At 37.4% G+C, this 16,524-nt stretch overlaps 1 protein-coding gene across 2 annotated transcripts in view; it reads right to left on the bottom strand.

Moving 5' to 3' along the window:
- kynu (kynureninase) overlaps positions 1 to 11,296 on the bottom strand; it is a 179,568-nt gene extending 168,272 nt beyond the window's left edge. Inside the window, exons 1-3 of one of the 2 annotated variants that reach the window (XM_028806511.2) lie at positions 11,144 to 11,250; positions 5,610 to 5,721; positions 3,210 to 3,395 (exon numbers count right to left, since the gene is read on the bottom strand). In XM_028806511.2, the coding sequence (XP_028662344.1) occupies positions 3,210 to 3,378 (169 nt within the window). In that variant the 5' untranslated portion in view covers positions 3,379 to 3,395; positions 5,610 to 5,721; positions 11,144 to 11,250. Of the gene's footprint in view, positions 1 to 3,209; positions 3,396 to 5,609; positions 5,722 to 11,143 lie in introns of both variants that reach the window. The other variant, XM_028806512.2, reaches the window with a different exon arrangement.
- Positions 11,297 to 16,524: the final 5,228 nt, after the last annotated feature.

Genomic DNA, 16,524 nt, shown 5'->3' with positions numbered 1-16,524 from the left:
GGTCTAACAGGTTCTCGTATGGGAAAACACAGGGAGAACATTAAGGGTGTGACACTGGAACTAACCACTCTTTTGTTTCTGCCTTTAGAATGGAGAAACATCCACCAGACGATATCTGATATCACTTCCAGGAGAACAGTAATGACTCTGACTCTTGTGCCATCACTGCAATATTATCCTGAACTTGATTGAAAGGCTGCATTTGGTCTGGAAACAGCTACCCACTGGGTCAGACCTAATGGCAGTTAGTGACTTAAACCCTGGTGGAGAATCACCTAACTTGTTTGTTTTTTTTTTTGCATTTTGCACCTAAATTTTCAAATCATTTGATGGACATTAAATGGGGCTTCCTCCATAAACACCAGAACTTTATTCTTCTATTTTAATTTACTCACAGCAAATATTTTCCAAGTATTATTCTGACACTTTTATTTACTCTAGCTTAGGGTCACCTTTTTATGATGCCGACATGCAATTCTTAGAAATTTCATGATCTATGAGAAAAGTATCATCTATTATTGGCGTGCACATTTTTAAGGAACCAATAGCATGTTAAAAATAGATGCAGAAAATATAAGAAACATAAACCTATTGCTTACTTATGCTGCTGTTAATGTCTTATCTCCCTGTCTTCTTTCTTTTGCTAGATAGGCAGAGGAACCATACAGTGTTGTGTGAGATCGTCTTTGGCCACAGCTAAAATGTGTTGTGTACTTTAGTCACACTCTTTCCAGCTCTGATGTCAGCAGTTTGCAAAACTTTATTTAAATGTTCAATGACAGTTCAAACTCTATTTCCCACTTTTGATTTTGAATCCTCTTTTGCGGCTTATAGGTGTGTAGACAATGATGCATGTGAATTCATTTGATATTTATTAACATCTTTTTAGGTCCTCTACAAATAAACCTCTATCCATCTATTTATATATCTTCTTTGCTGGCTTTCTGAGAGCCATCATTGGTGCTACTTTCCGCATTCTTAGGGGTGTAGGGTTGTGACCGCGCATTATCGGCATGACAGGATAAAAAGTAGTCTGGTTGTCCCTTCCATTTTCTGATCTGTGCATACAAACATCCTAAAAAAATACTTAAAGGAAACCTTTTGTAATAGTGCTTCTTGCACTCTCATTTGGTTTGACCTCTTGCCTCTATTCACCTTTGATTCTTTTTTCTTATTTGGAACTGGTAGCTGTTTATTTTTATTTGTTTTGGTTATTTATTTTTATGGATGGTCTCCTAGTTTAGTTCAGTAAATAATCACCTGTCTGATTCTTGGCAGGACAATAGGGTAAACCCCACTTTCAAAGAAGATAGTGTGAGTCAGTGCTTTGTCTTTGATCGGTGCCACCTAAGAGGAGGTAGTAGCCTCAGAATCCACTCACACTCTCTGGCTTGTCAGGTGGAGCTTAGAGATGACTAACATAACATAAATAGTTGTAACTTGTTCTAAACGTGCACTTTCATCAGTTTTTTTTAACATATGGATTAAGTGGAGTAAAATAATTTTAAAAAATCCTTATATTTTTTCTATCAGTCAGTAGCCTACAAACACGGAAAACTGGTGCCTGTTTGTTCTAAGTTGTGGAACCTACAACTTTCTACAACTGTCTAATAGACAATATGCAGCTTCTTCAACTACAACTGTCTAACAAACAATATAAGGTTAGTTCAGTGATAAGGAGAATCACACTGTCATTTTTAATATAAATTTGATGTAAAATGCTGAAAAGTGTATTCAGGCCCCTTGGATGAGGTGTGAACACCTGTGAACAGTTGGACAGGTGATGTCTGTATTTTAATTTAAAATTTAAATTATATTAATTTCTAATGTTTTTAAGCTTGAATTTGAATAAATCTAGTACTACATCTCCAGACATGTTTTAGGAGCTGCTGACCTATCAGCTGAACCTGCTTGGCAGTCTATAAATACTGACTGACTGAAGCAATGGTATATAATACACGCCACAGCATGTTATAACTTATTGATGTTCATCAAAATGCCTTCTAGTCTGTGAAAAATTAAGCATAAGTGAATACCCAGACACAGGGAGATATTACACAAATAGTTAAATGACCTACAAAGGCTAATGACATTGTAGATACCAAGTAAAAGGAGTTTCTCTCAAAAAACGAACTTGAAATTAACCCATTTCTTTCAGATCTGCCCCATACCATCACAGCCTAATTTGTTTGTTATCCTGTCACTTATTTCTCCACCATCTTCCCAACCTTTCTCAAAATGGTCTATTCGTGCCCATATGTAATAGAATTGGATAGATTAAATTAGATCAATTGTATTAATCCAAAGGGGATAATATTATATCAGCACATATCCAATAGGCTTAATAAAATGTTTGCATTGACTATTAATTGAGGACATTGCAATTAAATGGCAACACTATGGTTCAGAACTGACAAAGAAACAACTACTTAAAGTTGACTTTGCCAATTAAATGATGCAAGGTGAATCACAAGAATGCAGAGTAGAGTTGTATGTCAGGCAATTTTAGGATATGTATACTGTAGTAAAATTTTGTGGGTTGGACTGCGAAAATTTAAAAAATGCAGGTTGGGTCCAGATGTTGCTCCTCTCTGTAACTTGCAATTCACCTCTTTCTTCTTCTTCTCTTATATCACTGAAAGCCACCCACAATGTACTGTCTGTGCAGGGTGACAGAGTTTTGAGAGAAATTGGAATCAGAAGACCACATGGACATGTCAAAATTCAAGCAAAGGATATAACCAAACAGACTATAAGTAAACAGTCAGAATGAAGGTCAGAAACAATACAGAGAAGTCTAATACAAGAAAGGTACACTTAATCATAACCAAAACACTAGATATAAATTGCAATCATAAATTACAAATATGTACTGTATATTCATAACCAGAAAAAAACAATAAGAAATGATGCTAAAGTTTTCTGTCTTTTGTGAAACCAATATTAGACATCCATGAAGAGTGTGACACTGACCAATATATAGTAAACACAGTGGTGGCGCAATGACTTCACGTTCATTGTGATAAAAAAAACAATATTTTCATATCAAAATACATAAAAAATTTAGTTATTGTGTATAAAAAGTATTGTTCTAATCCACTTACTTATCCTAGCTGAATTGCAACACATAAAACACCAAATCACTATCACATGAGCCACAAATAACTAATTACTTTCATATTTCAAAACTGGGTTATATGAAAACTTACCTGTGGGCAGATCTTTAACTTTAGGGATTAGAAAATTGTCACGCAGGTGTTTTAATTCATCTTGTTCATCAAGATACTGTGCAAACTTTTCATCTGTTATTCTACAGCCCAACTCAGAAGACAATTGTTTAAAAATGGTCACTGGGGAACTGCAGTTGGAGGCCTCCATTGCAAAGAAAAATCACTCTAGAAAAGAATACGAACACAAAATTAATGTTTAGCACATCTGGATACACATTTTAAAGAGTAGTCTTGCAGAACAAAGCGGTATTGCTCTCCTTTTGTTTTGCATGGTACCCGAGATTTCCACTTCACTTCAGAGAACTTTTAACACACTTAACATCAATCTTCCAGCTCCAAGACAAAGACAAATAATTTTTAGCAAATCAAAGGATATGAAAGTTATTCTCTTGGTATTAAATGTCTGAATCTCTGTACCTGATAAAGCAGTGCCAAATCTCCGTACTGTTGTACTGTTTATCACCTCAGTCAAAGAGATTGATAACCATACCTCAGCTTTGCTAATATTCATAAACAAATCTGCCCACCACTGTTGTGATGTGAAATTTGATAAATATTTTGTATGTCTTTATTTGTAACTTAGACAAAGCAATGTACTATTAGTGTTACATTATAGATAATAGCAGCAATGGTTTGATGGTTTACGAACCCTTTCCCCCTTTTAGGAATGAGTCTCTTTGTAATTTTAAGACAGGGTTGGCCAATGTTTCTCTGCTAAAGTCTCTCAGTCAACCCCCACAGGAGAGCCAGGCTGCCTAACTACCAAGCTTTAGCTTAACACCTGGTTTGGAGGGCAGGTGTTTAGGTTTTTTGTCCCCCCATTGGTCTGAAGTATGGCTGTTTGGAATTAGCTTGTATCAGAAGCCTTTAAGTACCATGACACCCTATTGGCCCTAGGGGTTGGACAGAAAACCTATAAATTTATTTGCTTTACCTCGCTCTCTATCTTACCAAGTGATGAAAGACCATCTTACACCATGAACTGAAAAGGACAACACAATGAAGAGCACAGCTCAGCAGCCATATTGAAACAGGCATGCGGCCTGCTCTGAAAAAAGCTGACCTCAAATGATGCCTTAACTAGATATATTTTAAGTAACTAACAAGTCTGTGTGCTGCCTGAAACTACACATCACCATGTATCAGGTTGCCAATATTCAAATGTACTTTGCATATTGTTATTATTTATTAATATTATCAATAATACATTATTTAAATTGTAACTTAACTCCTGCTTGTCTTTTACTACACCTAATTGCCTGAGGTTATACATGTAGAAGGAAAGGTGGGGAGAAGTTATATGGTACAATACCTTATAAACAGTGGTAAGTCTGTGAGATTTGAGGCATTCTGACAAAGGCTACATATTAATAATACAAAAGGGGAAAGTAGAGTAATATATTACTCTATCAAGACAAAACAACCACTTATCAAACAAAATATTGACCTAATATTTAGTTCATTTACCTGCATCAACTATAGTTCTGCTGTGCAGCAAGCACCCTAATTCCTAGAATGTGGCTAATAATAATGACTTGAAACACTCCTCCTAGAGAAGGTGTAAGCTAGAGTCATACCTTACAGTAGCAACACAAGACAATCCATAAAGGAGTTAACTTGGGTGCTGAAGTGAGGAAAGAGAGGTACAAAAGCAAGAGAGACCACATGTAAAAGCAAAATGCTTATCTCACTGACGAAAAATATACCTGATCACTGTCTCTCAGCAGATGTATTTCATGCTAGCAAAAGAGGATGATCATGTAAAACATCAAAGACTGTACCTGCAGAACAGCTGACCATCAAAAGGTGCAATGAGACCCAGAGAAATAACTGGAGAAAGAAACACAAAGTGCACCCTTCTTCAACTTGTACCAGTGAAATCTCTGTGTTGGTCCTCAAGACAGAACAAAGCAGAAATCTCCATTGCCACTTCAGATTATAGTTGCTCTTACACAAGAATAAGTATGGTATTGATTTATACAATTGATCCTAAGGCTGTTATCGCTTGTACCCATACAATATGAGAAAAGCCAAAGAATGCATTGGTATGTGTGTTCCTGGTATTACTAAAGCTGAAAGTAATAACTTATGTTTTAGTATTTATAAAGCTTCTTGTTCCAATTTAATGGAAAAGCTAAATTCAAGAGAATGAGTAATTAACAGCAGCTGCTCGCACACAATCACACAGTAGCTTCAAACACTGCATGAAGCACATATTACACACACATACCCTCACAGATGAACTTTAAGGTAAGTGAATGTTAAATGCATTCAAAGTACACAGGCACTGCGAAACTTATAAACCAGACAAAGATTCATTAATTGCTTGAGATGTTAGTATTTTAAATAAAGAAAAGGCAAGATTGCTATTGTAAATACCTCTGCCTGCTGGATGTCCTTTATTACAACAAGGGTGAGGGAGCCTGCCATGTATTTAGACCAAAGAATAGAAAGCTGTGGCTGCAGTGGACACAGGATCACCAAAACTGGACTGTTGAAGAAAGGAAAAACATAGCCTGGTCTGATGAATCTCAATTTCTGTTGAGTCACACAGATGGTAGGGTCAGATTTTGGAGCCAAACACATGAATTAATGCCCCATACCTGCATTTTGTCAATAGTCCACGTTGGTGGTGGTGTAATGGTGTAAGACATTTTTTCATGGCACACTTTGGGACTCGTAAAACCAATCAATCATCACTTGAATACCACAACCCATTTGAGCATTTTTGCTTACCATGTGCATTCCTTCATGGCTACAATCTTCTAATGGCTACTTCCAGCATAATAATGCACCATGTCAAAAAGCTAATGGGATCTCAGGCTGGTTTCATGAACTGGATCTGAATCCAATAGACCACCTATGGGATGTAATAGAACAGGAGATTTGCAGCTTGAATGTGCAGCTGACAAATCTGCAGAAATGACCTGATGCAATCATGTTAACATGGATCAGAATCTCAGCGGATTGTTTCCAGCATCTTGTGGAATCCTTTCCACAAAGCATTGATGCTGGTTTGAGAGGAAAAAGAGGCCATACTCAGTATTAGTAATAATTTGTTACTAATAATTGACTCACTGAGTGTATATGTACAGTACTTTGCCATTTTCAAACTCACCTACCGTTAATGAGTTCAGGGTCACAGGGTACTGCAACTTATCCTCTTTCTCTAATATGCCATATTTATAGCCCAGACCCAACCTGTTAGTCAGTTCAATTGTGAACTCTGCTTCTGTAAAGATGTGTTTCTTTTGTTTTGCTGATTTTTCAGTATACTTGTTGGCTATCCCCAAACCGCTTTCTGTCTCCTGCTTATTTTTTACTATAATGTACAGTATAAATATAGTATCAGCATATACATACGAGGGGCACCCAAAACTAACAAGAATCTGTACCTGGCATACAATCTAGCCTTAGGTGCGAATTTTGCCGCTAGGTGTAGCATACTTACAATATTCTGTCGGCCAAGTGCCGTTGCTCTGTATTGTTCGTACAGCACTCAGTGTCGATTTTTCTTGGTGCTTATTAAATGTGTTCTGCAATTTTTGCGATGGGTGATCATAAAGAACAGTGAGTCTGCGTTAAATTTTGTTTTCTCTTAGAGAAAACACCTGTTGAAACTGTAGTGCTTGAAACTGCTTTCAAACAGGAAGCTTTAAGTAAACCACAGGTCTACAAATGGTTTAAATGAGGGGAAATGTCACTTCATCTTGCTCCATGTGACTTTTTCTTGCTCTCGCATATGAAAAAATAACTCAAAGGAAAGCGTTTTGTACCGTTGAGGAAGTCAAAGAAAAATCGCTGCAGGCATTTGACAACGTTCCTCTTCAGCAATTCCAAAAATGTTTCCACCAGTGGGAAAACTGTAGGGGCAAGTACATTCATTCACACGGAGAGTAAAAAAGTTTCAGTAAGTAAAAAATTATTAACAATGTTTTTTTTCAATTCTGGTTATTTTTGGGTACCCCCTCGTATGCCAGCATAGATATATATAAGCATTCATATGTCTAAGTATGTGCATATAATTAAATTCTTCACACACAAGAATATCCCTGCTTTTCAAATTATAGGCTGTAAATAATATACTATTATCCTACTAACTTATAAAACCTCACTTATTACTCACTTCAGAAAGACAAGTATGCTAAATAAGAGAGTCATTACAACTAAATAATATACTTTGATAAATTTAAATAAACTTCAGTATAATAGATGGAAAGTACTTTTCAAGTAACAATCACCTAATATCTAGCTTACTGAAGCACATTAGTTCTGGAATGGCCAGAGTGGCTCAGTAAGAGGGGCATAATCTGTCCCCGAACAGTCCATACTTCAGAATAAGACCTTTGAACTCTTACTTAATGCTAAGCAATATAAAATATGTTCTGCTTTTTATTCCAAGAGCTAAGCAACAATCTGGAATATTTTACCAATAGAAAAACACAAGGCTGGCACTGTGAATCATTTAAAAAAACTCCAAAAACTCCACTTTTTAATATGTGGCTTTTTCATAGCTGCACTTTAGTTCTACTCCTAGTAAACTATAGGCACAACAGAATTTTTATATTCTTCATGAATTTGCAGTCATTGTTAATATTTACACAGACTAGATAAGAATTGCTGGTTGAGATTCTCTAGGCCTGTGATTCCTAGGGGTCTGGGTACACCCCCAATATTTTGTTCTTTATTTTAATAACATTTGTATATTTTTTTTAAAGAACTCACCAGGCATTCACACTTCGATTCCATGCAAACTCAAGGAGCTGGTTGGTGCATTTGACATTTGCATCCCATCTTTTGAGTATGTACAGAAAGAAAATCTACATAAGATACATTCGAGATGCATTCGTTTGCAGTATGTATGTCCGACCCACAGCGTACATCACACGCTGCTCATGGTAAGTGTATGTTGTTTTGGCCAAGACCAATGTAAATGCTGTGCAGCGCAGTCTTGAAAGGTCTGACCACCTACAAGCCTGGAATTAACAGTGGCAGCTCTACAATATCCAAGTCAGAAGTTCTTGTGTATGTTTGGAAGTTTATTGTTTGTTATATTATTATATCTATTATCTCTCTCTCTGTTGGTCTCTTCAGAAGAGTTACTGGAGAGTCTTAATGCTGAGATCTGGGATCTGGAAGGCCTGGTTGCATTTTTGATACAGAAAGGAAGACAGCCAAGACACTGTCGCCCCTGAATCTTCACACAGAGAGCATTAGTATTTCTAGTTATGCCATTTGACTGTAAGAGATTTACCCCACACAGCTGTCCCTGGCAGTTCACTGTGATCAATGAGAGACTATCCTGTGTAATATAGTATATAATAGTAATATAACTATTTATTTTCATGTTTTTGACCATTTTTGGGTTTTTGAATCTTCAGTTTTCATCTTTCCATTGCTTATTTTTTATTTTTGTTGTTTTTGAATTACATCTTGTTTTTATTATTTATGGGCAGAGAAGTCACATGACTTCATTCATTACGGTGTTGACATCATGAAGGTGACACTATAAATTCGTGACACACACACACACACACACAGACACACACAATCTTCTTTAAAGTTTTAACTTCCATTTATTGGCAAAGTATCTATCTATCTATCTATCTATCTATCTATCTATCTATCTATCTATCTATCTATCTATCTATCTATCTATCTATCTATCTATCTATCTATCTATCTATCTATCTATCTATCTATGTGTATGGTCGGGGCCCTTGCCTGGCCAGGATGTCTCCACCCTGGAAGGACCGGGGGACTGAGCGTATCCAGAGCAGTACCTCCCCCGGAACACTAGATGGCAGCTCCCCCTGGTTTACAGCAGTGCCTCAGACTCCCGTAGGGCTCCATGGGAGTTGGAGTTGGATACAGCCCTGTTGGGATCCTTGGGCGCTGCCAGGGGATGCAGCAGCAGCTGCTGAGCTTTTATGGCAGTTCTTCCACCACACTCGGAAGTGTTGCCAGAAGTGGAACAAAAAGCATCTGGAGCACTTCTGGGTGCCTTATAAAAGGAGCCAACTGACACTATTAAGGGAACAGGAGTTGGGAGGAGGAAGATGAAGCTTGCCAGGAGGAGTGGAGGAGGAAAAGGCAGAGAAGAAGAAGAAGAGAAATTTGCATTATGCTGTGACTGTACTGGACTGTGTTGTGCTTGTGGGAAATGGGGGAAGACATTTCCCATGAGGAAAAAAGAAAAATATGTACTTGTGCCTCGTCTGTGTTGGGTTTAGGCAGTGGTGAGCCCACCTGGTGCTCCACACTATCTATCTATCTATCTATCTATCTATCTATCTATCTATCTATCTATCTATCTATCTATCTATCTATCTATCTATCTATCTATCTATCTATCTATCTATCTATCTATCACTATTCTTCATTATTCAGCCAATCACCATTTTAATATCCCTATATGCCTGTACAAAAGGTAAGTAACAATTTATCAATATATTTATTTTAAGAGTTGCAATAAAAAGTGTCCTAAAATATTGTTGCTGCTCTGTTCTATTCCATCCTGTGACCATGCTGAGTAGCAATGTTGGCATTGTTGTGATTCCATTATTATTAATATATTATTATAAGTATTTTTATTAACATTTGAAATGTTAATAAAACATAAGAGTTTAAAAATAATTGTTTTATTTATTTATTTATTTTTGGGCATTGGCTCTCAGCAGCCCATCTCTACTATTCTCTGCTTTCTTTTCTGTTTTTTCTCTGGTGGTATTTCGTGCCACCACCACCTGATTGAGTACAGTCACAGGTGATGCCTGAATGTAGGAGGGTTCACCCAATTGTCCATGAGACCTACTGCATCAAATCCAGTAGGACAAGGCTTGGAAACAATGAGGAATGGCTCAAGAACATCTTTGTTAGGTAGAAAGCCCAGTAGGAGCTGGCTGGTCCGTTGGCCTCTGCCCCCCTCAATATATTTTTTTCTCAAGCTTATCTGGAGTCCTACTTGGCCGTCTGACTTTATCATTGTATTCATGTTTAGGGACTTACAACACAATATTACATATAAATACACTACTTTTCTATTATTTGTATATTTACACAAGTTCGTATTTAGTCTTTATTATTCTTACCTAATTTTAATTTTTTTTTTCTTTTTTAAATACTGTCTTTGACATCCTGTAAAGCACTTTGAGCTCCATCCTGTGTATGAAAATGTGCTATAAAAATAAATGTCAATTTTATCTGTCTTAAAAGGTAGCCAGAATTTGTAAAAATAAATTAATATAAGCTGCTTTATTAATGGCTTATTTCCAATATATAGTACTAGATCCTTAACGCGACCAAGTCATGTTACCAGCGTGTGCTTAACTCTTGTTGTGCCGCTTTGCAGAAAGTAATGAAAAATGAACTTTATTTTCACACATTGGTTAAAAAAACTGGTTCAAATAAGAACTTAACAGTCATTAGAGTAAAAATAACATGTGGCATTTGCCATACTTGATGTTTCTCTTCCAGGAAACATTAAAGCAGAACTGATTTTTTTTTCCTGTTCACAACAGCTGACGCCTCGTCTCTGTAATTTGCTTTGTGTTATTTATCTTTGGACTGGTGAGTGGTCAGTCACCACTGTTTTTACCGAGTCCCGTGTACGGTGACAGCACTGAAGCAACCTAGTAATATTTAGCCTCTCTCACCTAACTCTCTGAACCGTAAATCTCGTGTGCTTTCAGACGTAAATGATCCAATCAAATGATGAAAAAGTATACAGATAACGCAATGTCTTGCTGGAAGATCTTTTTTTAAATATTACATTTAACATCCAGATTTTTACAATACGACGTGATTTATAAATGTTCAACGTCCATCCTATCTTCTATGCAATTTCAAGTAAAAAATAACAAATATAAGAAGTGGTCGTTCACGCTTTGAAGTTGTGACAATAAACGACTTACTTGTCTTTGCCGAGAAGAGCCGTGCAGATGTTTAGCGAGTGCAGTCCCGTCCGTCCCCTTTTTACCTTCCTGAAACCGTCCACCTAAACCCCGCCCACTCGCTGTTACTCTTTGCTCTTTCACTTTTGTGCTGAAGCAGCAAGAGGAACTGCTGGAGGTTTCGCAAGTTTCCTATCAGTTTGTATCTAACAAGGGGAGGATCCTGCGGCACAGAACGGGTTACAAATGGAGAATATTTATGGCACAGTCGTTCCAAACATTTATCTTATTGAGTACCTTTAGAATATGTGAATGGCAGAAGCACTATTATAACCGTATTAATTAAGTAAACTGTTCATCAATGATCTGTATTTACCCCTTTTTCAAGTGATAGGCAAGGTGTCACAACTGTTGACTTGAGGTGATTCTACACTACACTGAATTCCATGTGTTTTTTTGCATGCTGTGTTCGCCTTTTTTTTTTATAGATTTGCTCTTTGGTCCTATTACGGGTTGCTCTCCGACTCAAAAGAGTGTCGCGTCATTCCAGTAGGTTGGAAATCTGCATTGGCTTGACGACAGGGACTGCGCCTGCCTAGGTCAGTGACTCTGCGGTGGACCGGTACGCCGTTCAGGATTAGCTCCAAATTTGCATCCCGTGCTGTCTAGATGTGCTCTGGCTCCTAATAAAACGTTACTGAATAAAAACGCCCAGAAAGATGACATTAATTAGTGGCATATTTGTATATATCATCTTAAATTTAATTTCTGAATGTGTTAAAGCAGCCAAGTATGATTAATTTAACGACTTTCTAGTAAAGACCGGTTATTAGGCAACTGTTAAGAAATTATGTGTCAACATGTAAAATTTACTTGAGCTAAACCTTTCAAATTTCTTTTTAATAAAAATCAAATGCTTTGAAATTTGACGACGATACTATTTCGGCTGAGAAGTGATCACGTAGTTAATATGTAACTTAAACTCAAACATTAATTGAATGGCTATTATATTGTAGTGCCCCAGGGTCTGGACCTGATAGGGGGCAGGGATACCTGGAGAATTCAGCTATACAGCATCCCCCGGAGCAGCAGGTTGGGGAGGTGTGTGTGTGCGTGTGTGTGCGTGTGTGTGTGTGTGGTTGGTGTGGTGGACATACAGACACAGCACTTAAATAACACTTCAATTGCATTTCCAGAATGCTAAAGCCCATCAGCCCAGATGTGTGGTAACCAGTGAGCCTCAAATGTGGACCATGGCCTTGGGTCAGCTCATGCTGGGACATTGTGTGGTATACAGGTTGCCTCTGATGCCGGATGAACAGAGTGGAAAATCCGTTTTCAGTAGATAAGTAGTGAATTAACAACTTACAGCTTTTCTGCATACATTGAAGTTGTTTAAGCCTTGAACGTTAATGCAAACAATTCCAACAGGTGTCCAAACTTTTGCTGATTACTTAGAAACCCTTGGTCTGTCTGTATAAAAGCAGTGTTTAATTAGACTATAATACTACACTCTCTGAAGTATTATTCTGACAATATTGCACTGTATATTGCCAATTGTAATTGTGAGAAAAAGGCAATTAGCAAAAGAAGACAGACCATTATAACCCTTAAAAGAGCAAGTCTTTCCCTTTGAGAAATTGCAATGAAAGCCAAGGTGTCAGTGAGTACAGTTTCCTAAACCATCCAAAGGAACTTGGAAACTGGAGGAAACTCCTATAGGAACAGTTCTGGCAGATCCAAAGCCACAACCAGACCATCATGCTTACTCTCCCATATTTGACAATTGGTGTCACACACTGAGGAACCATTCTTTTACTTACTCAATATTGTACAAGAACCCTCTGAGATGAAGCAAAGCTTTTAAATTCTTGATCACTGGTTCATGAAGAATGTCCAAGAGCTTCCTTTTAGTCTTCAGTAGACCAGTAGTGGTACTTCTGGGCCTTGTCTTTCTTTTTAATTCTTCTAAAGGAAAGATTTACATTTTTAAGCATTACAGTGAACTGTCTGTGTATCGTCCTTTGTTAATTGCCTTTTTCTTGCTTTTATGATAGTGATATACCGGACAATATTGTCCAAATAATGCTTCATAGATGTTTATCCTGTATGTATATGAGAAACCCAGTGCTAAAAGACAACTATACGCAAAAGGAACATATGACCTACTCGTAGACAGTCACAAATCATGACAATATTCATTTTTGTTCTGTTTCAGGAAAAGCAATTATGAAGACACATAATAGGTATAAACTGTCCATTTGAGTGGGAGGAACTGAACAATGAGCTTCAATAGGTGTCTGAAAACAGTGAAACAGTTTAACATTAAATGAGCCGTATGCACGGGCATTATGATTACAAGCCCACTCTCTAATGTTAACAATGAAATGTAACAATAAAAGTATTCTAGTCTGAGTAAATAAGACAATGCATTATTTGTATTGTTTTGCTATAGCAGAATTATACAAAGTTTTAAACAAAATGTATTCTCTCAAAGGGAAGTGAAAGTGCAGTTGTCCTTGAGAATAAAGTTTATTAATGTTAAACACACTAGTTGGCAGCACTGAAATTGTAACATAGAGGTTTTGCTTCTTTCAGTATATTTGCCTTTTCACAGCGAACTCTGCCATTTTGCCATGACCTTCAGTTGATAATTTACAATTATTAGTAAATGAAGTCAAGTCTAGTTATCTGTTTTGCAGAGGTTTTTTTTTTTAGCTATCATATTAAGGTTGCCCTTACATTCATCATTTTCAAAATATGTACATTCAAACTGAGTACTTACAAAATGACATTATTATTCCTAAATTTTCTGGGATTGGAATGTCTTCAAGGTGCTGCTTCAGGTTTCACTAGTTGGTAACTTCATCTATTTATGTACTTCAGTTGTCTTTGTGAAAATCTGTATTTTTTAAATATTTTTGCAACATTTACACTTAATGTACCTGTGCCCCTGGTGTTTTTGCTAAAAAGTCATTTTAATGTAAGAGAATGAACCATGTTTTTAATTGCCTTCATAACTGCCATCATGGCAGTTGAATCCTGTGTCCTCTCACAGAGATTGTTCTTTCTTTGTCAATGTGGGTTTTTCCTTGGGTCTTCCAGTTTTCTGCTTACTTCCCAAAGACGTGTGTGTTAGGTTAACTGGCATTTCCAAATTAGCCCCGTGTAAATGAGTAGTCCCTGCCATTGACCGTCACCCTATTCAGAGTTGACAGCACCCGATTCAGCAGGTGTGACGATGAGATGGGATTAATCATGACACCATTTAATTACTATTCTATTAGAGGTATGAATTCAAAGTACCAGAGGTAGGTAGGGAGCACCACAGCCACTCTTCTAAATCTGCTCAAAAATGCAAGCATGATTACTGTTTATTAATTTTCATTTTGTTTTTGTGTGATCCAGCCTCACAATTTTGCAGAGAAACCAATTTATTAATTATGTTTGGACCGTGGAAGTGGTGGGCCTCAATCTGGACATTGTAACTAATAAAACAAAAAGTGTAAGCCTTAACGGCAGTTTTTCTGGCAACCTCACTTCATCCACTGCATTACCTGCTCTTCTGTTTATTTTGTATGCCAGTGAATCCACCATTTCTCATACTGTAATAATTCTGTCACTGAGGGTCTTTTAAAAGATAAGGAGGACCTGTTGTTAATGAGTTTGTTTGATGGGTTTCCCTTTTTTACAACTAAATATCCCTAAGGGCCAGTCCATACTTACATTTTCATTTAAAAACACAACCATTTGTCTCCATTTTCAACCCTTTCATCCACACTACACTGGTGTTTTCAGCCCACTAAAATGAATACTTCTTAAAACGCTTTCCAGACCTGGATATGCTGGTGTGGCAATTCATTGTGGTTGGGCAAAAAATGAAAATTTCTGAAAACACAGATTCCATTGCACTCTGGGTGGTTCATCTCTGACATTGACATTGTGGTCAGCAACACAGGAGCACCACAGGGGACTGTATTTTCTCCGGTCCTGTTCAGCCTATATACATCAGACTTCCAATACAACTCGGAGTCCTGCCATGTGCAAAAGTTTGCTGACGACACTGCTATCGTGGGCTGTATCAGGAGTGGACAGGAGGAGGAGTACAGGAACCTAATCAAGGACTTTGTTAAATGGTGCGACTCAAACCACCTACAACTGAACACCACAAAACCAAGGAGCTGGTGGTGGATTTTAGGAGGCAATGGCCCCTCACGGACTCCGTGATCATCAGAGGTGACTGTGTGCAGAAGGTGCTGACCTATAAATACCTGGGAGTGCAGCTGGATGATAAACTGGACTGGACTGCCAATACTGATGCTCTGCGTAAGAAATGACAGAGCCGACTATACTTCCTTAGAAGGCTGGCATCCTTCAACATCTGCAATAAAATGCTGCAGATGTTCTATCAGAGGGTTGTGGCGAGTGCCCTCTTCTACGCAGTGGTGTGCTGGGGAGGCAGCATAAAGAAGAAGGATGCCTCATGCCTGGACAATATGCAAGTTTTTGAGGCAACTCAGGCCCCTTCTTCAGCTAAGATGTGAAGAAGGGGCCTGAGTTGCCTCAAAAGCTTGCATATTGTAATCTTTTTAGTTAGCCAATAAAAGGTGTCATTTTGCTTGGCTTTTCTCTACATTCATAATGGCTAACACAGTACAACACCCTAGTACTACAGTATAAATGAAAATACTTTCAAAAATGATGTGGAAATGCTAGTGTGGATGAAGATCTTTTTAAATGAAAACATAGTAGTGTGGCCATTGCCTAAGACCACTGATGTGGCTGTACATTTTAGATGTTCCCCTCCTTCTCCCTTTCAACAATAATAAAAGAGCAATTTTGTAGAGTTGATGGATTAACACAAATATTTAGGGACAATCCTTGATAACAGACTGACCTTTGATTAGACTACAGAACAAATCTGTAAGAAGGGATAACAGTGGCTGTTCTTTCTAAGTAAACGGAATTGTTTTAAAATAGATGAAATTATAATCATATGTTTGTATGCTTTTTTTAATCCATTGTCCTGTTTGGTTCGTATGTTATTTTGGGAGTCTTAGCATAAAGAACAAAAAATTTCTAAACAACATTGTTAAAATTAGCAGTAAAATTACTGTATACTCTCACTGAAAACTCTCACTACACTTCTTACAAACAAGTTAGAAAGGTCTTGATTCTGCCAGACAGCAGCCATGCTCTGTTTTCAAAGGTTCATTTGTTGCTATCAGACTGAGGGTATGGGTTTTCCAAGGGTGAAGATCAACAGTTTTGAGAAATCTTCTTTTGTAAGAACTACTGACATTCGAATTCTAGTAGGTGATGAGATCCCACTGAGTTCTGAATTATTACTGCTTGCTTTTAAAGATCATTATTCTCATTGGCAGACATCTTATGAGTATATG

The sequence above is a fragment of the Erpetoichthys calabaricus genome, chromosome 8 (assembly GCF_900747795.2).
Source record: "Erpetoichthys calabaricus chromosome 8, fErpCal1.3, whole genome shotgun sequence".
NCBI classification, from domain to species: domain Eukaryota; kingdom Metazoa; phylum Chordata; class Cladistia; order Polypteriformes; family Polypteridae; genus Erpetoichthys; species Erpetoichthys calabaricus.
This window is presented reverse-complemented; position numbering and strand designations above follow the sequence as displayed.